This window comes from Chiloscyllium plagiosum, unplaced genomic scaffold (genome assembly GCF_037043375.1).
Source record: "Chiloscyllium plagiosum isolate Xiang-an unplaced genomic scaffold, Cpla_swu_hap1 HiC_scaffold_39, whole genome shotgun sequence".
In the NCBI taxonomy this organism is placed as follows: Eukaryota; Metazoa; Chordata; class Chondrichthyes; order Orectolobiformes; family Hemiscylliidae; genus Chiloscyllium; species Chiloscyllium plagiosum.
In genome coordinates this window covers 2,126,195-2,152,572 of record NW_028270177.1, presented here as the reverse complement: position 1 = coordinate 2,152,572, position 26,378 = coordinate 2,126,195, and the positions used below count along the sequence as shown (strand labels likewise).

The 26,378-nt window shown below is 40.8% G+C and overlaps 1 protein-coding gene across 11 annotated transcripts in view; it reads left to right on the top strand.

Annotated features, from left to right (window-relative positions):
• Positions 1-26,378, top strand: part of dennd4a (DENN/MADD domain containing 4A) — a 151,600-nt gene that overhangs the window by 86,356 nt on the left and 38,866 nt on the right. For all 11 annotated transcript variants that reach the window (XM_043674604.2, XM_043674605.2, XM_087981452.1 and 8 more), the window contains 5 exons: positions 12,928-13,061; positions 16,071-16,206; positions 16,532-16,738; positions 18,957-19,085; positions 24,364-24,511. In XM_043674604.2, coding sequence (XP_043530539.1) covers positions 12,928-13,061; positions 16,071-16,206; positions 16,532-16,738; positions 18,957-19,085; positions 24,364-24,511 — 754 coding nt within the window. The remainder of the gene's footprint in view (positions 1-12,927; positions 13,062-16,070; positions 16,207-16,531; positions 16,739-18,956; positions 19,086-24,363; positions 24,512-26,378) is intronic.

Here is a 26,378-nt window from a genome sequence, read left to right as displayed (position 1 = left end):
ACAGTTATGGTGATGAGCTAATACAAATAACTAATTTGAACTTTCCCATTACATATTTCATTGTTCACTTAAGATAACAGCATTTGTATTCTGTTTCTTTATTCATTGCCAGCCTCCAATTTGTCATGAAGTTGAACAGTGAAATTGCTTAGGATGATTTTAAGTACAGTACTCTGCCTGAATTGCAAAAGCAGGCATCAACTATCTTCCTTTTCTGCAATTCAATGATAGCTTGATCAGTACTGCAACTTATTGGGACTTGAATCCATGATCTTGTACTCTTTGGGGATGCCACAATTGAGCCAAGTCTGCACTGCCCTGTTAATGTAAGGTTATTGAAGTCTCGTAGAGGATGGAACCTAAAACTCTGATACTAAAATGTGTAATTTGCAAACTAAACTAGACTATAGTTGTAAGCAGGAGAAAATGAGGACTGCAGATGCTGGAGATCAGAGCTGAAAATGTGTTGCTGGAAAAGCGCAGCAGGTCAGGCAGCATCCAAGGAACAGGAGAATCGACGTTTCAGGCATAAGCCCTTCTTCAGGAATGGCTTATGCCTGAATGGCTTATAGTTGTAAGCAGTATTGTCTGCATTTTCTGATTGCTCGGTGGGCTGCATTGGTGGGACAGGTTAGCAAATGCACCACGGTAACTGGCCACAGATATCTCCATGTATCAATTAGTGCCCCTGGTCACTGCTGTACATGGGAGGGAAGTTGGTGTAGAGCAGGAAGCAAGGGAAGGGAGGTATGTGAAACGATGGTGAAGGAAGGAAGGGAGTCATATAGGAGAGAGGGAACAGTGTGGGAAGGAGAAAGAAGCTCCTAGGGAGGGATGTGAGAGATGGCCTGAGAGGATGGTGGAGGTAAGTACTTTGGCAGCATTTAATAGGCATCTGAATGAGCACTTAAAATGAGAGGGCATAGTAGCCTAGAGACCAAATTGAGATATGTGGGATTAGTATAGTTTGGTTGGCATTGTCATGGTAGCCAAAGGGCCTGTTTCAATGTTGTATGCCTCTATGAACTATAAATAACCTACCAGCACTTACTATCCAGATCACATTGTATAGCTATATATATATATCATATTGCTCAGGAGAGATACAAATGGCAACTGTAATTCTGGACACCAACATAAGATATTAACAGAAGAAGAAAGGGTAGATGTCTTAAATCTTATCTATCTGCAGCCATTGGGTAACCTAGTGCAGGAAGTACAGAGGTATCAGCTTTAATTATGCTACAGTTTCTATTCTGCATTCAAGTGAAAGAGTTAAGTGTTTGACAGATGTAAGTTAAATGAAAGGTAGCTCTTAAAATATGTAATCTTGCATGACTGAACTTCAGAACCTGATGGGTTCCAAAATTGTTGCAATCTAGAAGCTAGACGAAGGGGCAGTAGGACTGTGCCAGTTCTTCCACCAAATACGACAAACATAAACAAAAGGTTGACGTAGGCAACTAATTCACTGTTTCCTCCAGATATTGTCTTACAGTCAATACAGTTCCCTTTTTTTATTCCACTGTTTTCTTGAAGTTAACTATGTGCTATTTTTCAAAGCCAAAAGAGTGAATGGTTATGTTCTTCGTAGAACCCAGCTTGGGGTATCATTCTTGGGTCACTGGTACCTAACTACTTCCTGTGAGAAAACATTATTTTTGTCTCACATTTGCTTCTTTTGCAAATTATTTTAAGTATTTTCTTCCTTTCTACAACTTCTTCCTGTCTACTCTGTCCAAATCCTTCATGATGTGAAAAACTCCTGTTAAATCTCCAGTTAGCCTTCTCTCCAAAGGAAACAGCCCAAACCTCTCCAATCTGTCTTCACTGAACTTCCTCATCCCTTCTACCATTCATGTAAACTGGAACCATTGGGCCCTTGTCCATAAGAACTTTTAGCATGAGGTAATGTGGGCAAGGAAATGTACACAGGATGGATTCACTCATTGATTTATGCTAATTATGCTGGAATAATTTTAATGTATATTTTAGTTTGAGTTAGATTCCTGAATTCAGAAATCAGACTTAGTTCATTGGAGTGATTTTTTTTCGACTGTTATTTACTTGCATGTAATTTTCTTTTTAATAAACACTCAGTATACCCAAAGTTAATTTCTGAATGGAGTTTTCTGTATTAGCTTTAAAAGGAAACGAGGAGTCCTAGCAATTCTCATCCTCACTCTACCTCATCTAATTCTTTACATTCTTAAATAGCACGCCCTCATTTTCTGTTGTAATAAAAGTCTCATTCAAATTATTTTCCTGTACATTTGGTTATTGCATCCTTTGCCCTACAGCATTTCTGCAAGTCAAAGATTAAAAAGCTTTACTAACATATTTGAAGTTAGACCAGTAAAATGCTAATTTACGTGGAAATCTATAATTTACGTAGAGTGCTGGAGTTTACTTTCCATTCACTGTTCAGATAAATTCATTCTCTCCCTCTCTGTCGCCTTTGTTGTTTCCCTTCAGGCAAGATTCCTGGGGAAAAGTAGGTCACCTGCCATTCTTCAATTGTGGAGGATTATTGCCAATGAACCTACTGACCTCAGTGCTCAATTTCCCAATAAAACGTCTTCAAGGCTTTAAGAATTCAGCAATTTCATAACCATTCCCTTGTGCCCTATGTTCATTTTCGCTGCGGAAACACATTTAGCTGTTTCTTGATGCCAAACAAAATGTCTCGCTTTCTAATATTCTAACATGTTGTACAATCAAACTATGTATTCAAGTCAATGCGTGCACTTTTATTCTCTGAGATCTTGCTGTGATGGAGCCAAACATTTTCTGCCTCTATAGAGTGTTGGTTAAGACCTTTTAGATGTTCTCATTGTCTACAGACAACTGTATTAGAAACAAGTGGCCTGGCTCAGAATTACATTTTACTCCAACAAATAAACCCAGTGGACATAAAATCTGTTGAGTCAAATTAAGAAGTCAGCCATGTTGATATTTGCTTTTATTTCTTCAGCTGGTCTTGAGCAAAAACATATGCTATGGCAGCTTAACACAGTGGAGTGGCTGGAATGGAATGTACACTGAAGAGTTTGCTCTGACATATGTTTGATGAATATCGTTTGGATATTTCATATTATTAAACAAGTCTGTCCCTCTGTTTGATTTCAAATGGTCTGCACCCCTTTGATATATGGTTATGTAAACAGTGCATTTTTGTGAAACATCCAACCACATTTGTGCATGAGAGAATCAGTTAGCACCAGGATTGATCTGATGATCTTTTACAGATTGTTGACATGTAATCATCAGTTGTAGGAAATGTTGTTTAGGAAGAAGAGCATTTAAAATGCACTGCAGAACTGGTAGTTGCGAATCTTATAGAGATTTCTATGTAAATTGCCATTTAGGAACTGAGCCTACCTGTCTGCCTGAAAACTGTCTCTTTAAATCCGTGCAGTGTACTACTGTTGAAACCAAAAAAAAAATTCAAGTCACTGCTAATCAGATATGCTGTTATCTTTTTTCTTGACTTACTGTTTTCCGTTTTTCCTTATTAAGATGCACAACCTGGTAAATTAAAAATGACTTTGGGTGGAGCAAACTTCAACAGTCTGTTGCCCTAAGCCATGGACTTTGAATGCCACTTAAACATTGTAAATTTGAGATTGTGACTGGAGATTGACAGTGTAATGGTAGAGCTTGGGATTTCTTAACATATAATTTCCTTCTTTTCATATATGCTTTTAAGTTCTTTGGGTTATTCAGTGCTTTCTAAACTATACTGAATAATTGCCACTTGCAACTCTTCTGTGTCTCATTTCAATAAGTCTGTTTTAAAAGAAATTCTTATCTTCCCTTTATTTATCCAGTGTTTAACTTGAACTTCTAGCCACTTGTCTTGCTAGTTAAGCTGGCAATTTAAAAATTCCACATTTACTTTGCTGCTCCTTTTACTGTACCGAGCATTTCTAATAAGTTATTTCACAATCTTCAGTTTGAGACGGAAAAAAATATATATCTCACCACAATAATTTTTTTAGTGCCGAACAGGCCCTTCGATCCTCAATGTTGCGCTGACCTGTAAGCTAATCTAAGCCCAACACCCTACACTATCCCATCATCATCCATATGCTTATTCAAGGACTGTGTAAATGCCCCGAATGTGGCTGAGTTCTTGAAGCATAGTCATGCGTCTTGAAGTTTCCTGGCAGTATAGTAAAACTCTCTGCATCTCTAGACCGAAAATGTTCTTTTTAATGAGTGGTGTGCTTAAATGGTGCCAGTAGTCTTAATGAGAAGCTCTATCTTGGTGTTATGTATTCAAAATAAAATGATTATTGGAGACGAGGGAAGAAGAATGCAAACATTATTCTCCTCTGGAATGATTAGATACTATCCAGGAGTAAGGTGGAATATTTATAATTAAGTCACCAAATGCTGTTGGTTTAGCATTGCCCCAATGTGCATTAGTATAGAAGGGGCGTCATATTGAGATCTTAGAGATCCTCCGCTTCTTTCTCTCACAAGTGAAGGAAGACTAGTCACAGAAGGCTCTTTTCCTAGGTTTCAAAGTAATGAAGGAAAACTCATCATGTCAATCTAGGTAGGAATGGTTTATCTTATTTTTTTCCGAGCATTGTCTGAAAAAAGAATAGCCACTGAAGGTGGCTGTTTGTCATGCTTGAGACTACACTAATTTAGGCATTGGTTGTTCTTAACCAAGACTTGCTCAGTTATGATGTTGTGTATAAGCTGAACTGTTATGCTAATTGAGATTGGCATGTGTGTATGTAGATATTTCATAGAGGAGAAAGTGAGGGCTGCAGATGCTGGAGATCAGAGCTGAAAATGTGTTGCTGGAAAAGCGCAGCAGGTCAGGCAGCATCCAAGAAACAGGAGAATCGACGTTTCGGGCATAAGCCCTTCTTCAGGAATCAGCCCTGAAGAAGGGCTTATGCCTGAAACGGAGATATTTCATACAGAAAAAAGCCCTTCAGCCCATCACATCCATTCTGGTTAAAACAACAGCACTTGGCCCATACCTTTGTATGACTTGGCATCCAAGTCCACATCACAGGTTCACACATACTACTTAAATGCTGTGAGGGTTTTTGAATCGAGGTCGTCAAAAAAATATTCGTTTGCTGGGCCTTCCCGAACGGGAAGAGGAAGGCCAGCTGACAAGGTTCCTTGAACACTGGCTTCCACAGCTTTTAAATCTGGAGGCTGGATCAGGCCAAGTAAGGGTGGAACGAGCCTACCGGGTTGCAATACGCAGGCCCGGCTCGAATCAGCACCCCTGCCCGATCCTGTTGCGGCTGCAGAGCTATAAGGAGAGGCAGATACTCCTAAAAGCCTCTAGAAATCTTGGAAAAGATCCCCAAGCCATGATCTGTAAAGGATCCAAGATCATGTTATTCCAGGACTTTTTCCCAGCTCTGGTCTGAAAGAGGAAGGCATTCGATGAGGCGAAGAAGTGTTTAAGGGACTTAAATATTCAGTACTCCTTACGCTACCCAGCGACGCTACGCTTTAAACATGAAGGATCCGTGTATCTATAAAAAAAAGTGTTTAAACAGCTCCCGCATAATTTCTGTGTCTTGACTAATAAAGGCAAGTATCCTACATGTCATCTTAACCACTTTATCTACCTGTCATGACACTTTAAGGGACTGGTGCGCATGCACAACATGGTCCTTCTGATCCTTGGTGCTTCCCAGGGTCCTACCTGCCAAAAGCATCACCTCACATGTATTCAGATTGAACTTCATTTGCCACTGATCAGCCTATGTATATCCTCTTGTAGTCTAAGTCTATCATCTGCACTACTTGTCACCCTACCAATTTTTGTATCGTCTGCAAACTTACTGACCCAACACTGATCCCATTGGACACTGACTGCCAGTTAGAATAATCACCCCATAACCATCGCACTCTGATTCTTGCCATTCAGCCAATTGTGGATCTAGTTTACCAAATTTCCTTAGATCTCATGGGCTCTTATCTTTGCTATCCATCTCTCATGTGGGACCTTATTAAAGCCTTGCTGAATTCAAAGCAGACTACGTCAAAAGCATTACACACATCTACACACCAGGTTGCGTCTTTGAGAAATCCAGTCGAGTTGGGCAGAAATTAAATCCCTTTAACAAAACCATGCTGTCTATTCTTAATTAATCCCTGCCTTTCTAAGTCCTGATTAAATCTCTCCCTCAGAATTGCTTCCAACAGTTTCCCCACCATTGAGTTTCGACCCTGGTTTATCGCTTGCTCCCTTCTTAAATAACCATACCACATAGGTTGTCCTCCAGTTCTCTGCCACTTCTCCTGTGGCCAGAGAAGAACTGAAAGTTTTTGCAAGTATTTTCCCTGCTATTGTTCTCTTGCCTCATTCAACAACCTGGGATGTATTTTATCTGGCCCTGGAGATGTTTCTACTTTTAAGCCTTCCAGACCACTTAGAGTCTCCTCTCTATCTTTGCTGATTTCTTTAATTGTATCACAGTCTTTCTCGCTGATTTCCGTACCTACATTGTCCCTGTCACTAGTGAACACCATCACGTAGTATTCATTTAGAACCCTACCTACATCCTCCAAGTCCACACACAGATTACCACTCTGGTCTTTAATGGACCCTACTGTTGCACTTGTTCTCCTTTTACCTTAATGTACCTCCTAAGGCAAGTTGGCATCTTCCTGCCAATATCCTTAAATATCCATTATATCTCTCATAAACTCCCTTTAAGTTTTCTCATCCACATTCTATACTCCACTAGGGCTTCCACAGTTTAAGACCCCAGTATCTGCCAAAAGCCTCCTTTTTCTTTCAACCCACTGATTTGCTATATAACTCTCTATCCAGGGTTCACATGATTTGATGGTCTCACCCTTTCTCCTTATTGGAACATATTGGCCCTGTACACTCCATATTTCCTTCTGGAATGTATCCCACTATTCTGAGATATATTTATCTGAACATATCTGTTCCCAGTCTATTCTGGCCAAATCATATCTCATCTTATTAAAATCAGCCTTTCACGAGTTGAGAACTTTGATTTCAGGCCCACCTAAATCGCTTCATGTGTGGGAAACTATCTCATAACATGATTGAGTTTTTGAAGAAGTGATGAAGAAGATTGATGAAAGCAGAGTAGTTGACATTGACTATATGGACGTCAGCAAGGTGTTCAAAGGAAACAGACCCTTCGGTCCAACTTGTTCATGCTGACCAGATATCCTAACCCAATCTAGTCCCACCTGCCAGCACCCGGCCCATATCCCTCCAAAACCTTCCAATTCATATACCCATCCAAATGCCTTTTAAATGTTGCAGTTGTGCTAGCCTCCACCACTTCCTCTGGCAGCTCATTCCATACACGTACCATCCTCTGCATGAAAAAGTTGCCCCTTAGGTCTCTCTTATATCTTTCCCCTCTCACCCTAACCTATGTCCTCTAGTTCTGGACTCCCCTAACCCAGGGAAAAAACTTGGTTTATTTATCCTATCCATGCTCCTCATGATTTTATAGACCTCTGTCAGGTCACCCCTCAGCCTCCAATGCTCCAGGAAAAACAACGCCAGCCTAGTCAACCTCTCCCTATAGCTCAAATCTTCCAACTCTGGCAACATCCTTGTAAATCTTTTCTGGACCCTTTCAAGTTTCACAATATCTTTCTGAAGGAAGGAGACCAAAATTGCATGCAACATTCTAACATTGGCCTAACCAATGTCCTGTGCAGCCACAACATAACCTCCCAATTCCTGTACTCAATACTTGACCAATAAAGGAAAGCATACCAAACGCCGCCTTCACTATCCTATCTACCTGAGACTCCACTTTCAAGGAGCTATGAACCTGCAATCCAAGGTCTCTTTGTTTAGAAACACTCCCTAGGACCTTACCATTAAGTGTATAAGTCCTGCTAAGATTCGCTTTCCCAAAATGAGCACCTCATATTTATCCAGATTGAACTCCATCTGCTACTTCTCAGCCCATTGGCCCATCTTATCAAGATGCCGATGTAATCTGAGGTAACCTTCTTTGCTGTCCACTAAACCTCCAATTTTGGAGTTATCTGCAAACTTACTAACTACAGGGGAACCTCGATTATCTGAACATGATGGGCGGGCACAATTTCGTTTCAATAATCAATTATTCGGTTAATCAATTAAATGCCTTTCCTCTGGGGTTGAACTTTTTAAAGTCTGCTCCCCATTCAGGAGACCTGAGAAGCACACAGCCCGTGAGGCCCCACGCCCCCAACCCTGTCCAGCACCGCCCCACTCCCAAAACCACCCCCCGCCCTGTGCAACACTTCACCCCCACCCCCAACACCGCCTCACCCGCCCTCCCATCCCTGTGCAACACCGCTGTATACCTCTTATGCTCACATCCAAACCATTTGTATAAATGATGAAAAGTAGTGCACCCAGCACTGATCCTTATGGCACTCCACTGTTCATAGACGTCCAGTCTGAAAAACAATCCTCCACCACCACCCTCTGTCTTCTACATTTGAGCCAGTTCAGTATCCAAATGGCTAGTTCTCCCTATGTTCCATGAGATCTAACCACCTGCATGATAGATTGGTTACAAAGGTTAGACCACATGGAATCCAGGGGCAGCTAGCCATTTGGATATGAAACTGGCTTGAAGATAAGAGACACAGTGGTGGAGGGTTGCTTTTCACATTGGAGGCCTATGATCAGCGGTGTGCCACAAGGATCAGTGCTGGATCCACTGCTTTTTGTCATTTATACAAATGATTTGGATGTGAATATAGAAGGAATGGCTAGTAAGTTTTCAGATGACACCAAAATTGACGGTGTAGTGGACAGTGAAGAAGGTTATCTGAGTACAACGGGACCTTGATCAGATGGGCCAATGGGTTGAGGAGTGGCAGATGGAGTTTAATTGAGATACGAATGAGGTATTGCATTTTGGTAAGGCAAATCAGGACAGGACTTATACACTTAATGTTAGGGTCCTGGGGAGTGTTGCGAAACAAAGGGACCTTAGGGTGCAGGTTCATAATTCCTTAAAGGTGGTGTCGCAGGTAGACAGGGCAGTGAAGAAGGCATTTGGTATGCTTGCCTTTATTGGTCAATGTATTGAGTATAGGAGGATTTGCTTGTAGAGGGAGGAAGAGAGCTTCTTCAAGGAAGGCATCCTTGCAAGAGGATTTGCTTGTAGAGGGACATTCATTATAAACCGACCGACTCCCACAGCTACATAGATTACACCTACTCCCACCCTGCTCCCTGTAAAAACGCCATCCCATATTCCCAATTCCTTCGCCTCCTCCGCATCTGCTCCCAGGAGGACCAATTCCAATACCAAACAATTCAGATGGCCGCCTCCTTCAAAGACCGCAATTTCCTCTCAGACGTGGTTGACGATGCTCTCCACCGCATCTCCTCCACTTCCCGCTCCTCTGCCCTTGAACCCCACCCCTCCAATCGCCACCAGGACAGAATCCCACTGGTCCTCACCTACCACCCCACCAACCTCCAGATACATTCTATCATCCTTCGTCATTTCCGCAACCTCCAAACAGACCCAACCATCAAGGATATATTTCCCTCCCCTCCCCTATCAGCGTTCCGGAAAGACCACTCCCTCCATGACTCCCTCGTCAGGTCCACACCCCCCACCAACCCAACCTCCACTCCTGGCACCTTCCCCTGCAACCGCAAGAAATGCAAAACTTGCACCCACACTTCCCCTCCACTTCCTTCCAAGGCAGCAAGGGATTCTTCCATATCCGTCACAAATTCACCTGCACCTCCACACACATCATTTAATGCATCCTCTGCACCCGATGTGGCCTCCGCTATATTGGGGAGACAGGCCGCCTACTTGCAGAACGTTTCAGAGAATACCTCTGGGACACCCGGACCAACCAACCCAACCGCCCTGTGGCTGAACACTTTAACTCCCCCTCCCACTCTGCCAAGGACATGCACGTCCTTGGCCGCCTCCATCGCCAGACCATGGCAACACGACGCCTGGAGGAAGAGCGCCTCATCTTCCGCCTAGGAACCCTCCAACCACAAGGGATGAATGCAGATTTCTCCAGCTTCCTCATTTCCCCTCCCCCCACCTTATCTCAGTCCCAACCCTCGAACTCAGCACCGCCTTCTTGACCTGCAATCTTCTTCCCGACCTCTCCGCCCCCACCCCCTCTCCGGCCTATCACCCTCACCTTAATCTCCTTCCACCTATCGCATTCCCAACAGCCCTCCCCCAAGTCCCTTCTCCCTACCTTTTATCTTAGCCTGCTTGGCACATCCTCCTCATCCCTGAAGAAGGGCTTATGCCCGAAAGGTCGGTTCACCTGCTCCTTGGATGTTGCCTGACCTGCTGCGCTTTTCCAGCAACACATTTTTCAGTATTGAGTATAGGAGTTGGGCGGTCATGTTGTGGCTGTTCAGGACATTGGTTAGGCCACTTTTGGGATACTGCATTCAGTTCTGGTCTCCTTGCTATAGGAAAGATGTTATTAAACTTGAAAGGGTTCAGAAAAGATTTACAAGGATGCTCTTGAGTTGAAGAGTTTGACCTGTAGGGAGAGGCTGAATAGGCTGGGGTAATTTTCCCTGGAGCATTGGAGGCTGAGAGGTGACCTTATAGATGTTTATAAAATCATGAGGATCATGGATAAGGAATTCAATGTAGCTAAGTGTGAGGTGATTCACTTTGGGAAGAATAACAAAAAGATGGGGTACTGGGCTAATGGTCGGATACTTGGTAGTGTGGATGAGCAGAGGGATCTTGGTGTCCATGTACACAGATCTCTGAAAGTTGCCACCCAGGTAAATAGTGCGGTGAGGAAGGCATATGGCGTACTGGCTTTTATTGGTAGAGGAATTGAGTTCCGGAGTCCTGAGGTCATGATGCAGTTGTATAAGACTCTGGTGCGGCCGCATCTGGAATATTGTGTGCAGTTTTGGTCGCCATACTATAGGAAGGATGTGGAGGCACTGGAACGGGTGCAGAGGAGGTTTACCAGGATGTTGCCTGGTATGGAAGGAAGATCGTATGAGGAAAGACTGAGACACTTGGGGCTGTTTTCATTAGAGAAAAGAAGGTTTAGGGGTGACTTGATTGAGGTGTACAAGATGATTAGGGGGTTAGATAGGGTTGACAGTGTGAACCTTTTCCCGCGTATGGAGTCGGGTATTACAAGGGGGCATAGCTTTAAATTAAGGGGGGGTAGATATAGGACTGAAGTTAGGGGTAGGTTCTTCACTCAGCGAGTCGTAAGTTCATGGAATGCCCTGCCAGTAGCAGTGGTGGACTCTCCCTCTTTATGGGCATTTAAGCGGGCATTGGATAGGTATATGGAGGATAGTGGGTTAGTATAGGTTAGGTGGGCTTGGATCGGCGCAACATCGAGGGCCAAAGGGCCTGTACTGCGCTGTATTCTTCTATGTTCTATGTTCTATATGTTCTATGTTCTATGTTTTTCTCAATGTAGGGGAGTCCAGAACTAGAGGGTGTCGGTTTAAGATGAGAAGGTAAAGATTTAAAAGGGACCAAAGGGGCAGGTTTTTCATGCAGAGGGTGGTGCATGTATGGAATCAGCTGCCAGAGAAAGTGGTGGAGGCTGGGACAATTACAACATTTAGAAGGCATCTGGATGGGTACATGAATAAGAAGGGTTTTAGAGAAATGTTGTCAAATAGAGCTAGATTAATTTAGGATATCTGGTCAGCGTGGAAGAGTTGGATCGGATGGCTACTAACCCAGCTACTAACTGAAGAAATGCCTAACTTGAATTTTGGGAACTAATTGCAAAAAGAATGAAAATACTATTTCCTAACTTGTACGTTCCCAAGTTGCAAACATAATTACAAAACCTGTCGACCATAAGCTAGTCTGATGCAAAGGTTTGATACATTGTCGACTAATGTGTGACGGTTAAAGGCAAAATTAAGTATTTTATACAATGTAGAGAGAGATGGCCTCAGCTCTGATGTGTGGGAGACTGTCATGCATTCTTTCTTTTACCTCTTGTTGAAACAATGAAGTTTTGAAATCCAATCAGCATTTGAAAGTGTTCCAATTACTACTAAGGGCAGTTAAGTTTAGGGAGGACAAACGGACCTGGGGAATCTCCAGCAATAGTTCATCCAAGTGAAAAGACTGAAAGAGTTATATTGTATTAGCGAGGATTGATCTAATACAAATGCTTAAACAGCAGGAAATCTCTACCAGTGAGTGGAAGCAGAGATACTGACTGATTTCAAAAGGAAATTGAATAAGCCCATGAGCCAAATAAGCCTAGAAGTTCTACAGAAAGCCTGTTTAGGCTCAATGGACCAAAAGGCCTCTATGTGCAGTAATGATTCTCTGCCCAAAGAAGGGAAATGAATGTTCTTTAGCAGGGCAATCCTGAACCAAAGGCGGCAGTCTGAGTATTTGTGCTAAAGCAGTGAGAAATGAATGCAGAAAAAAAATGTTTCAGCAACATACTGCGACAATAAGGTGTACAGGCCCAAGACCCTTACATGCAACATCAATTGGGAAAATAACATGTGAGGGCTTATAGGAGAAGGCTAGGAAATATAGATTAAAATGACTGCAATAATTAATGCAATTGAGACAAAAGAAACTGCAGGTGCTGGAAGTTTTGTGTTCTTTAACATATATCAAGGATGGGATGAAGTTAATAGTTTATTTCAACTAATAGGCAGTTCTCACTGCAGACTTGAGGTTGTTCTCTGCAACTTCGTCAAATCCAACTAAAAGTAAAAAAATTGAAATGGTGGACCTAGATTTTCTTTTATTTTGGCTGTAAAAACTGCATAACATATGGGAACTGAGAGAACAAACAGATTGCACTTCCTTGTAGTTCTTGTTTCATTTTCCTCTGTGTTATCAATTCCATTTGATTGTAACATGCAGTATGAAGTATGCTATTTGACTTGAGATGATAATTCTACCATTTATGCTAAACCAGTTAGACGCAGAGCGCCCCGATGATTTGCATCTCATAGAATTGGATGAGTCTCACCGAAGTGAACATACGGTTTTCATAACACCTCCTGATCTTCCAAGCTTGCCTAATGGAGAAGAACATCCCCTTCAATATAGGTATGATTCTAAGTTTGCTTGCATGGTTAGAGCACAGAGGAAATCGTAAGGTTTCAGAATGTGTCTAGTATTTACAATGTTTTAAATGCCTAGAATCATTTTCATTTGCTGTTTCCCTGTCTAATAATCATAAAAACGTTTACACTGCATAAAGTGTAGGTAGTTCTATTTTGGTATAATGGTGTGGACATGCTGTGTACACAAAGTTGGATGAAATTGGCATAGTCTCTACTCAGATGCAAAGTTTAAACATCTATTGTTGGGGAAAATGCAGAGGCATGGAATTGAGGGTGATTTAGCAATTTGGATTAGAAACTGGCTTTCTGACAGAAGGCAGCGAGTGGTGGTCGATGGAAAATATTCAGCCTAGAGTCTGGTTACTAGTGGTGTGCCCACAAGGATCTGTTTTGGGACCACCGCTGTTTGTCATTTTTATAAATGACTTTGACGCAGGCATATGTGGATGGATTAGCAAATTTGCAGATGACACTAAAGTCGGTGGACAGTTTGGAAGAATGTTACAGGTTGAGGGGGACTTGGATAATAAGCAGAATTGGGCTGAGAGATGGTAAATGGAGTTCAATGCAGCTAAATGTGAGGTGATGCACTTTGGGAAGAATAACAGGAAGGCAGAGTACTGGGTCAATGGAAAGATTCTTGGTAGTGTGGATGTGCAGAGGGATCTTGGAATCCATGTACATAGATCCCTGAAAGTTGTTACCCAGGTTGATAGTGCTATTAAAAAGGCATACGGTGTATTAGGTTTTATTCGTAGAGGAATTGAGTTCCGGAGCCGCAAAATCATGCTGCAACTATACAAAACGCTAGTGCAGCCACACTTGGAATATTGTGTACAGTTCTGGTCGCCATATTTTGGAAAGGATGCAGAAGCATTGGAAAAGGTACAGAAGAGATTTACCAGGGTGTTGCCTGGAGGGAAGGTCTTATGAGGAAAGGGTGAGAGATTTGGGTCTGTTCTCATTGGAAAGAAGAAGGCTAAGAGGGGATTTGATCGAGACATACAAGATTATCAGAGGATTAGATAGATTAGACAGTGAATGGTTTTTTCCTAGGCTGATGACTTCAGTGTGTACGAGGGGGCATAACTACAAATTGAGGGGTGATAGATTTAAGACAGATGTCAGAGGCAGGTTCTTTACGCAGAGAGTGGTAAGGGCGTGGAATGCCCTACCTGCTAATATAGTCAACTCAGCCACATTAGGGAGATTTAAACAGTCCTTAGAGAAGCACATGGATGATGATGGGATAGTGTAGGGGGACAAGCTGAGAATAGTTCACAGGTCGGTGCAACATTGAGTGCCAAAGGGTCTGTTCGCGCTGTATTGTTCTATGTTCTATAGTATGAAGTTTCAATTTAAAAGCTGTAAGTTAACTACTACATACAGTTTTGAAAATTAGCATGTTTGTATTGTAATTTAGAGAACTGTGATTATGCTGCAGCCTTGTATTCACCACTGCCAATTATTTTTATGCAAACTCATTAGATCTGTTTTTAGTGTTGAGAATGTAACTGTGCTCCTCCAGGGAGTATCTACTGTATTTTTTAAAAATGCTTTACATAAATTTTCTGCTCTGCTTTGAAAACAACATTTTTTCAAATGATGAAAATTGTGAATACTAGATTGCAAACACTGGGTTTAACAAACATCTAGCTGTCTTCTGAAAATGTTGTATTGCTTTGAGTCTCATTCCAAAGTAGTTCTGGGCTATCTGATAGCTCTCCCAACTGGCAGCATTTTGTGGTTCAGCTGCTACAAGGATATGCATTCGATGCTCTCCCAATGCCACTCCATAACAATCAGGTTGAAAATCTAGGCTAATGTTTTTCTTTTCTGCTTAATCTGGTGTGCTGAGGATGTCATGGACCAGACGGTTGCTTTGGATTGAGGGCAGAAAGCCAGATACTAGCAGTGCCTGAAATGGTGTGTGGCCATCCAACGAATAAAGGATACTTTCCCAGAACCTAAGAAGCAAATAGCAGATTCTAGAAATCTGGAAGAAAACAGAAAATTATAAACACAGCAGGTTTTACAGTATCTGTGGAGAGAACAGAAGAGTTAATGCTTTACTTGTGTACATAAGAACACATGAATCAGGAGTAGGAGCAATTCGATCCTTTGAGCTGGCTCCACCATTCAGTAAGATCACAATTGACATGATTGTAACCTCAAAACCATGTTCTTGCCTACCATGGTAACCTTTAAACCCTTGCTTAACAACAATTTACCAACTTCTGCCTTAAAAAGGACTCTGCTTCCACCACCTCAAGAAAGGAGTACCAAAGGCCTTCTGTGAAAAGGTTTTGCCTTACTGCTGTTTTAAATGATTGGCCCGTTATTTTTAAACAGTAACCACTAGTTCTAGATTCTCCCAAAGGAGGAAACATTGCCTCCACATAGACCCTGTCAAGACCCCTCTGGATGTGTGTACTCTGAAAAAGCATTAACCATGGTCGTTTCCTCCAATGTTGCCTGACCTGCTGAGTTACATCAGTTTTTCTGCTCCCCTTTTTCATGTCTTAAAGCTCCTAAAATGTTGGCCTGTCTCATACTTTGCAAATGCTGTCAAACTTTGTGAATTTTTGACAGTTTTGACTTTTCATCCATATAGGAGGAAGTGAGGACTGCAGATGCTGGAGATCAGAGCTGAAAATGTGTTGCTGGAAAAGCGCAGCAGGTCAGGCAGCATCCAAGAAGTGGGAGAATCGACGTTTCGGGTATGAGCCCTTCTTCAGGAATGAAGGGCTCATGCCCGAAACATCGATTTTCCTGCTCCTTGGATGCTGCCTGACCAGCTGTGCTTTTCCAGCAACACATTTTCAGCTTTTCATCCATATATCCAATATTTAGTTTTTTTATGTCTAGTGTTACATGTAGGTTAGGTGAAGCCTTTATTTGGCACTGAAATGTGTGGTTAATTACATTTTGGTTGTTGACTATGTTTACGACATTTTAATATATTAACTCCAAACTGATCCTGTCCTTTCAGTTACTCTAGCTTCCCTGTGCTAATACCAGAGCTCTTTGACAGACCGGTGGGTTTATTAAAAACTCCAGCAAACAGGTTAACGTCAAAAAATAGTTGTCCCAACAGTCCTGCGCCCATGGGCAGAAGAACTAAGCAGGTACACCATGATTGATGTTTGTATTCTGAATATTCTGTCATAAAGTGTGTGAATACCATTAGGTACTATTGGCACACTGAAAGATTGAATACTGTACTCAGTGGGGAGAATGATGGATTGGTTAGGCTGTATTGTTCGAGTGGAAATGTAAATCAATTTTGTAGGAAAAGTGGAATGTATAAATAATTGGGTGAACAGTGTGTTTCATGTCACCGCTGTGTAGGAAGAGTAATACTTTAAATGTAAAACATTAAAATTGTGAACTGTTTGAATGCATATGTGAATTATAAATTTCATTTCATAATTTTATCTGTTTGTATTTCAGGAAATAAAATCAGCTCAAAAAATTGCAAAGCGTTATTCATCAATTCCTCAGATGTGGTCGAAATGTCTCTTGCGCCATTGCTATGGCCTCTGGTTTATCTGCCTCCCTGCTTATGTGCAAGTTTGCCATTCAAAGGTTAGGGCTCTTCGGACTGCTTACGATGTATTGAGGAAGATGCAAGTCAAGAAGTTGGAACCACCTGATGAGGTATGAATACAGTCACATTGTACCATATTAGCAAACAATGGTGTCAGTATTGCCATGTGATTTGGTGGGAGAGGAAAGACAATATAATAAATAACATGTTCACTGTGATGGAATGCTTGTTTTGTTTCTGATTTTCCTCTGCCAAACTAACCCCAGTTGAACATCAGTGTAACTTAAAAACAGTATTTTTTTCCCTATTTATTTCAATAATTATGGGACATCTAAAATAATCCCCATACACCTTTCCTGTTGCCGTCCCATTCACTAACATATACAGTACTGTTGGGAGAGTCAACTTGTCAGAATAGCAGCAGGAGCTATGTCTGTGGCACGACAGGTGACACTGCTGCAGGAGATGGGAGGAAGAAGAATGACAGGGCTGTAATGTTTGGAAATTCATTAATATGGGGAACAGGCATTTCTGCAGCTACACAAGTCTCCAGCATAGTATGTTGCATCCCTGATGCCAGAGTTGAGTGTGTCTTGAAGATGTGACAGGATATTCTGAAGGGAGAGGGTGAACAGCCAGTGGTCATGGTACATATTGGTCCCGATGACATGGGTAATAATAGGGATGAGGTCTTACAAGCTAAATATAGAGAGTTAGGATATAAATTGAAAAGCAAAGCTTCAAAGGTAATAATCACAGAATTGCTACTTTCTGGTGCTGTTCGAGAGGGCTTAAATTCAACTGACAGGAGAATGGGAACTTGAGCAGGGGTAAGGATTGATAGTAATGAAAGGCAGATAAAAACAATGACTGCAGATGCTGGAAACCAAAGTCTAGATTAGAGTGGTGCTGGAAAAAAACAGCAGTTCATGCAGCATCCAAGAAGCATGAAAATCGATGTTTCGGGCAAAAGCCCTTCATCAGGAATACTGTATTTTCGTGCTTCTTGGATGCTGCCTGGACTGCTATGTTTTTCCAGCACCACTCTAATCCAGTAATGAAAGGCAGAAGTGTAAGAAGCACTAGAGGAAATTAGAAAAAAGAACAAAAAACAAATGAGGCCAAAGTGCAAAGTAAAACTAAGGTGACTAATGATGTTAAGACAAATCTTAAAGATATTGTGTTTAATAGGTGGAGCATAAGCAATAAAGTAAGTGAATTAACACTGCAGTTAGATATTCGTGGGTGCTATGTAGTTGCAATTAAGGAGGCATTGGGAAGAGTGACCGTAATATGATGGAATTGTAATTAAGGTGGAGAGTGAAAAAAATTGGCAATGATGGTTGAGAGAATCTTACCAAAAGGATTGGCAATGGTTTGGTAACAGCGTATATTTAGGGAATGTGTGCATGAATTACAACAGGTATTATTCCTACTTTGTGCAAAAATAAAACAGGAAAGATGTCTCAATCATTGCTTTCAAATGAATTTAAGGATAGTATTAGATCCAAAGAAGAGACATATAAAAGTGCCAGAAAAAAAACAGTAATTCTGAGGAGTGGGCGTACTTTAGAATTCAGCAAAAGAGGACAAAAAGATTGATGAAGAGTGAGGAAAATAAAATATGCGGGTTAATTTGCAAGAAACGCAAAACTGACTATAAAAGCTTCTGTAAGTATATGAAAAGCGGAAAATGCACTGCAGAGATTCACCAAGGCTCCTTGGACAGCACCATCCAAACCCATTAGTAGATAGAGAGATGCAAGCGCAAAGTGAGAGAGAGAGAAAGATGCAGGTGCAGAGAGATACAGACGCAGAGCAAGAGTGCGATGGACACAGACAAGCATATACTTGCACAGATGCCTCCACTTGTCCTGCACGGAGGCACAAATAGTCGTAGCTGGAATTTGGGAATCTTCCTGAGGCTTTGCTTCATAACCAATTATTATTGATATTGCTCAACCTTTCTCTTAAAGTCATAAACTGAATGATATAGGACAAAATCTCTTCAATATGAAGAGAAAGCGCTCTCCAAGCAGGCAAAGCTTTATCAAGAAGTATTTATTGTTGGAGCAAGTCAACGTATGCTGGGATTTCGCCAATATGCACTTGTATGTCATTTAAACTGTAAACCTGTTAAACCTGATTTAATCATATCCTGACAACAACTTTCAAAACCTTCAGGTGATGTACATCTTTGCCTGACAGTGTTGAACAGTGATTCTGGCACTTGTGTAATTATGGGAATACATTTGGGAGATAATTTCTTCAGTGGATCTCCCTGACAATTTCCTGCTGAAGGAAGATTTTTTTTTCTCCCCAATCAAGGTCTGTTACCGTGTTCTGATGCAGTTATGTGGGCAGTATGGGCAGCCAGTGCTAGCTGTGAGAGTTTTGTTTGAGATGAAGAAAGCTGGGGTTCACCCCAATGCTATAACATATGGTTACTACAATAAGGTATGAGCCTCTACATGTTTACTGAGACTTTGTGTTGCTTTTTAATTGTAAATTATTCTTATTCTCTCACCTTTTTTTCTTACATTGCTTTTCCCAAGGTAGTGAGCTGTTTTCATCCTCTGCCAGTGTTACTCTTCAGCAAGCTGCAAACACATTTAATAGGCCTAATGAGGGTAACATCATTCTGAATGCTCAGTATTTAATTGGTGAAACCATTGACACTGTGTTGTGAATGCTGCAAGCACTTCAGTTTGTGTTACAATATTAAAGGTCCAAACCAGTGTGACTACACATGTTAATCAATAGCATGCCTTTAAATTCTTTACTATTTTTGTAAAGCAGCTCATTTATTAACATGAGTCTTGTAGAAGATCCGTACTTCAATGATTTATAGAAGAATGGAAACCCCAGCAGTCTCGAGGTTTTAGAATTATATTGATGCTTTGGATTGACAGCTGTGGTGGATCAGTTTACAAGTTGAGCCAGTGACTTGTATGATTAGTTTACAATTCAAAGTTCTGTGTCAAAATACAATAAATTCAGCAAAGTTTACTTAAACTAGATTCAGAGTTTCTTGAGAAATTTTCCAGGTTATGCTCACTGGAAATCGATGTTCGACCCCTAAAAAGATAAATAAACTCAGAAAAATAAGAGCAGGTGAATGCCATTCTGCCCATTGACTCTTTACTATTCATTAGAATGGCTGAACTCCTTAAGGTCCTAACTCCCTTTCCTGTCTATCATCCCATAATCATTGATTTTCTTATCAATCAAAGATATCTAACTCACCCTTGAATATTTTTAATGATCTAGCCTCAACTGCTGTTTGGTGAATTCCAAAGACTAATGACCAACTGAGAAAAGATATTTCTCCACATGTCTGTTTCAAATAGAGGCATCTTTTTTTTAACTGTGCCCTTAGTTCTAGATTCCCAACGAGAGGAAATATCTCCTCAGTTTCTTCTCTGTCAAGTCCACTCTGTCAGAATCTTACAAATTTCAATATGATTACCTTTAATTCTTCAAACCCCCATGATTATTGGTACAACCTCCTCATCCTTTTTTCATTAGACAATCCCTTTACCCCAGGAATGAGCTGAGTGATCCCATTCTGTCCTGCTTCTCTGCAATTGAAGCCTCCCCTTGCAAACTATACACAGTGCTCCAGATGCATTCTCTCCAAAACCCCAGACAATTGCATTTAGACATCCTTACTTTCATACTCTGTCCCTCGTAATAAAGGCCAGCATCCATTTGCCTTTCTGATCACTTACTGGACTTGCTGTTTTGTGGCTCATGTACAAAGGCCTTCTATAATGCAGAATTCTGCGGTAAATCCCTATGGAGAGATGGTGGTTTAGTAGTTAGTCACTGCACAAGTAATCCAGAGTCACAGGTTAATGTCCTAGGGAACAGTGCAAAACTCATCACACTACCCTGCTTTTTTCTGTACTCTAATAACTGAAATTACATTTTTAAATAAAATGGCATTGCTTTTCCTCCATCTGATTTTTGTTTTGTTCCCCTTATTTCCTGAAGGCACTGCTTTAGTAGAGTTTGTTTCCATGGAACTGACAACTGCACTTATTTTGTCCAAGAATCTGTTCTTTGAGTATGAGTGTGGATTATAAATTGGTAGGCTATTCTATCCAAAAGAATGTTGAAGCTAAGCTTGGTTTCTATTGTTCATTCATGCGCACAGTTTAGCTGAAGTTACTGCTTAAAAGCAATGGGGTCAATAGTATGTTATTGCCCTGACCTGAGACCGGGAAAATACGGCTGACTTCATAAACCTTTACTGATTCTTGCCAATTGAGATTAGTTAATTCACATGGATCTGTATATTTTTCCCAATATGGATGACTGTACCCCTCATTTTTGATCTGTATAATCTCTTTCCCCATAATTTCCAGTTCTATCACTCAGAAACATATCATTTCTGGTCTATATCACTCTGAACCTCAACTGTGCATATATTTATTCATTGAGTAACTGTACTTACACTTTCTGTAGACAAATAAGCTTTTGTTTAAATTCTGTTTTCACTGTTACTATATAAAATAAAAAATGATTTCATAACTTGAAATTGAATAATTTTGCTGCACAACTTTATTGTATTTTATAAGATAATCTTTAAAATGAACCTGTTCGACTTCTACCTGTCAATGTTGGTCTGATTAAAGTTAATTGAACTTGCCGATCTATGATGCCATTGACTCCAATGCAAGCTGAACAGGATTGAGCTGTTTCATAGTCATTAATTATATAATGGAGCCTGAAAGCTACAGTACAACAATCTAGCTCTTTAGAATATAGTCAAATATTAGCTTTATTCCTCAATCCCTTAATGCACATTTCAATGTTGATTTCAAAGGCAATGTTTTTAAGAGTTTCTGCCATATTCTATAAATTACATCATGCAGTACTAGAACAAAGATATTATAGTCCTATTATTTGGTCCAATTCATCCACACCAACCAGACATCCCAATCTGTATGAGTACCAAGTGCCAGGACCTAGCCCATATCATTCAAACCTCGTCCTATTCATATACTTATCCGGGTGCCTTTTAAATGTAATTGTACCCGTCTCCACCACTTCCTCTGGCAGCTCATTCCATACATGCACCACCTTCTGCATGAAAAAGTTACCCCTCAGGTACTCCTTTAACTTTTTCCCCTCTCATCTATGATCTATTATCTCCCCTAGGGAAAAGACCTTGGCTATTCACCCTATCCATGCCTCTCATGGTTTAATAAGCTTCTATTAGGTCACTCCTCAGTCTCCACCACTCCAGGGAAATAAAACCCCAGCTTATTCAACCTCTCCCCATAGCTCAAACCTTCTAGTCCTGGCAACATCCCTGTAAATCTTTTCTGCACCCTCTCAAGTTTAACAGCATCCTTCGTGTAGAAGGACAACCATAATTGAATGCAGTATTCCAAAAGTGACCTCACCAGTGCCCTGTGCAGCTACAACATGACATCCCAACTCCTATAATCATGTTATGACCAATGAAGGCAAATGTGTCAAATACTATCTTCGCATCCTGTCATTCTTTAATAACCCCCACTTCACATTAGAATTGTTCAGTGATACTGTTATTCATTCTGATGTCAGTGAATATTTTAGTCTGAAATACCTTCACTCTTTTCCACAAAATCTCTGTACCAGGCTATTGACTCCATCCACCTCCTGGGTACTGACTCAGCTTGAACCAAACTCTTTGCAACTTTAACACCCAATTTGACCCTAATTCCATTGCACCTCCGTAACATGATTTACCTTAACTGATTTATACCCTCTTGTAATTGAAATCTAAACCATGCCTGTAATTCCAGACTGGTCCAATCCTCTCCCATGTTCCATAAGCATCAGCTCATCCAAAACGTTCTTAACCTATTGCATGCCAAGTGCTGTTCACCGACTGCCTCTCTCCTTACTGACCTACCTTGTCTCCTGGGAGCCAAGACTTCAGATTTAAAATTCCCATCCTTGTGTTTACATTTTCTTTCTGGCTTAATCCTTTTATGAATGTAATCATCTTCAGTCCTGCAAATCACCCCTCGCTCTTCCTTTTAGAGTCATAGAGATGTACAGCATTGAAACAGACCCTTCGGTCTAACCTGTCCATGCCGACCACATATCCCAACCCAATCTAGTCCCACCTGCCAGCACCCGGCCCATATCCCTCCAAACCATTCCTATTTATATCCCCATCCAAATGCCTCTTAAATGTTGCAGTTGTACCAGCCTCCACCACATCCTTTGGCAGCTCGTTCCAGACATGTACCACCCTCTGCGTGAAAAAGTTGCCCCTTAGGTCTCTTTTATATCTTTCCCCTCTCACCCTAAAACTATGCCCTCTAGTTCTGAACTCTCCGATCCCAGGGAAAAGACTTTATCTATTTATCCTGTCCATGCCCCTCATAATTTTGTAAACCTGTATAAGGTCACCCCTCAGCCTCCGACACTCCAGGGAAAACAGCCCCAGCCTGTTCAGCCTCTCCCTATAGCTCAAATCCTCCAACCCTGGCAAACTCCTTGTAAATCTTTTCTGAACACTTTCAAGTTTCACAACATCTTTCCGATAGGAAGGAGACCAGAATTGCACGCAATATTCCAACAGTGGCCTAACCAATGTCCCGTACAGCCACAACATGACCACCCAACTCCTGTACTCAATACTCTGATCAATAAAGGAAAGCATACCAAAAGCCGTCTTCACTATCCTATCTACCTGCGACTCCACTTTCAAGGAGCTATGAACCTGCACTCCAAGGTCTCTTTGTTCAGCAACACTTCCTAGGACCTTACCATTAAGTGTATAAGTCCTGCTAAGATTTGCTTTTCCAAAATGCAGCACCTCTCATTTATCTAAATTAAACTCCGTCTGCCACTTCTCAGCCCATTGGCCCATCTGGTCCAGATCCTGTTGTAATCTGAGGTAACCCTCTTTGCTGTCCACTACAAGTCCAATTTTGGTGTCATCTGCAAACTTACTAACTGTACATCTTATGCTCGCATCCAAATCATTTATGTAAATGACAAAAAGTAGAGGACCCAGCACTGATCCTTGTGGCACTCCACTGGTCACAGGCCTCCAGTCTGAAAAACAACCATTCACGACCACCCTCTATCTTCTACCTTTGAGCCAGTTCTGTATCCAAATGGTTAGTTCTCCCTTTCTTCCATGAGATCTAGCCTTGCTAATCCTTTTGAGTTTGGTTTCATGTGCATTGACCATAATTCCACATCCCAAAGTTGACAGGTTGGACAGTGCACTTTGAGATTCCAGTACCAAGCCCTTCCATCTCTCGACCAACCTTTCTTCATTTAAAGTACCCTTAAAACCCACCTCTTTGACCAAGATTTTGGTGCCCATCCTAATAGCACCTCATTTGTCCTGACAATTTTTTTTAAATTCCACTTGATGAAACACCTTGGGATGTTTTCTGATATAATTGGAAGTTGTTTTGTTTTTATTATCATAAAAATGGGACTTTTTGTGAACATTAGTCCATCATGTTTTACTTGTCATGCAGCAAGCTTCTGTCATCTGCACTAGATGAGGATTCATTCACAATCAGGGTTGACACAGGAGCTAGGGTTTCTGTAATTCCCGACTGACAGTTACATTTCTTTACCTACAGCCTGAATAGCAAGTAAAATCTAACTTTACCAATATCCAGACAGTTTGATTTTATGCCCTCAAAAAGGAGCTTTTTCTTTTGGTTTTGCACTGGGCTAATAGTGGGCTGCATTTGATTTTCCACAGGCTGTTTTAGAGAGTACGTGGCCATCAAGCAACAGAGGCGGCTATTTTCTGTGGATGAAGATAAGGAATGTTGTGCTTGCAACAGCTCAGTTCCGCAGAGCTTTGAAAAGGGCCCCAGCAAACCCACCACAAACTCCAGTGCTCTCAGGTAGGACTCAAAGTTAGAATCAGGCAATCTGTGTGATTCAGAAAGCACTTGCTGTTCAGCTGATCTATGCAGAGGCGCATTTAGTTGTAAAGCTGATAATTTCAGTAGATGTAGTCTTGAGAGTTGCAATATTTCCATAGGCTTTGTAAACCATTTTATTCTAATTTTACTTAGGAGTTGAAGATGTTTTTTAAGTCTTTATTTAATTCAGAGTTATAATAAAACATGTAGGAAGACAGTGTTCAAATACTATATGAAATTGTCTTATTTTCTGAATTAAATTGGTTTACTGATAATTCTAAAAATATTTCAACTTAAATATAATAAGATGTAAAACTCAATATTATATTTAAATGCTCTTGTTCCCTGCTATAAAAATGTAACATTGCATAGAACAGGAATGTATTGAATATTAGTGTGGGCAGCAGGCCTTCTGCTGTCAGTGCCATACTTGAAAGCAACTAATTCAGTAAAAACTGAGAGTCAAACCAGGCACATTGCTCTCATCAGATGACCTTCCTAAAACACAGTATTGCTGACCCATGAGGTGCAGAACCTCTGTGTTGATGCTTTTGTCTGAGATGGAACAGATTGATAGCATGTTCATGTGGACAGCACACACTAGGAAGAGTACAGATGTTTCACAGTCTGCAGTGCACAAGGCTGTGTGAAAAATATTTAATAAAGATATCATTGTCAGGTATAATTTCCTTATAGTTCAGTTTTGCTTTGAAGTTCTCATACTCTGCTTTTTACAGCTCATCTGTTACATATTTTTAATTGCTTTTCCTGTAACTAGAAATATTTTAATATTGTGTTAACATCTATGAGAATCTATTTCTGAAGACCAAAAATTCATTATCTTCTATTTCCATCACATATTTGTGTTTGGTCCACATTTATTGGGAGTATTCTTCTGTTTTGCTACTGTCAGAAATGGAACATCAATAATGCTAGCTATGCCAGCTCTGCTCACTGACAAACTTGAATCCCACACGATACAATATTCTGATAGAAAAATGTTTAGAGCTTTAGCAGTTATCCTCTCCCCAGACTGATTTCCAGGTGAAGGTCTTATCCCTCTTAACTACAGATCACAAATTTCACAGATTTCCATCTAACACCATGGCAGTAACATAGGAGGTTCAAATGCCATTTTGAAGAATGATTTAATGTTTCATCTCTGTTCTCATATATTTAATCAATTTAAGTGAAAATTAAACCTTGGAGGACTCTTGCAATCAGCATCTCTTCCATAATGAAGCCTTGGGAATCATTTGCTTTTCTTGGGAGGATCAAAAATCTTATTAAATGGTGATTGATTTAATTGATGAACTGTTGTGAACTGAAGTAATATGATTAGAAGAATTTCATTTTGTTACCACAATAATGTTATTCAAATCAAGTATGTTGTTCCAGTTTCCTGAACACTTGACCTCAATCATTCTTGTTGCAGAGGTGTCAGTGTTGGACTGGGGTGGACAAAGCTAAAAATCACACAACACCAGGTTATATGGAGGTACTAACTTTCGGAGCACTGCTCCTTCATCTGGTAACTGTGGAACAGGATCATAAGACACAGAAGGTATAGCAAAAGATTACAGTGTCATGTAACTGAAATGATATATTGAACAAACCTAGATTGCTGTTAAATCTTTCATCTTTTTGAGTGGGTTGCAAGTTTTGGTTAATTAATATGTTAATCCCAGAACTACGTTTAAGTCAAATTCTTGTGAAACTTGAGGTTTTATAAAAACCAGGTGACATCTCAGCTCAGACAATATATTAAAGGTGTGTAGTTAGAGTCTGTCTGTATCCCAATCTTGAGTCAGACTGGTTCTATCCAAAGTAGAAATTTATAAAATGT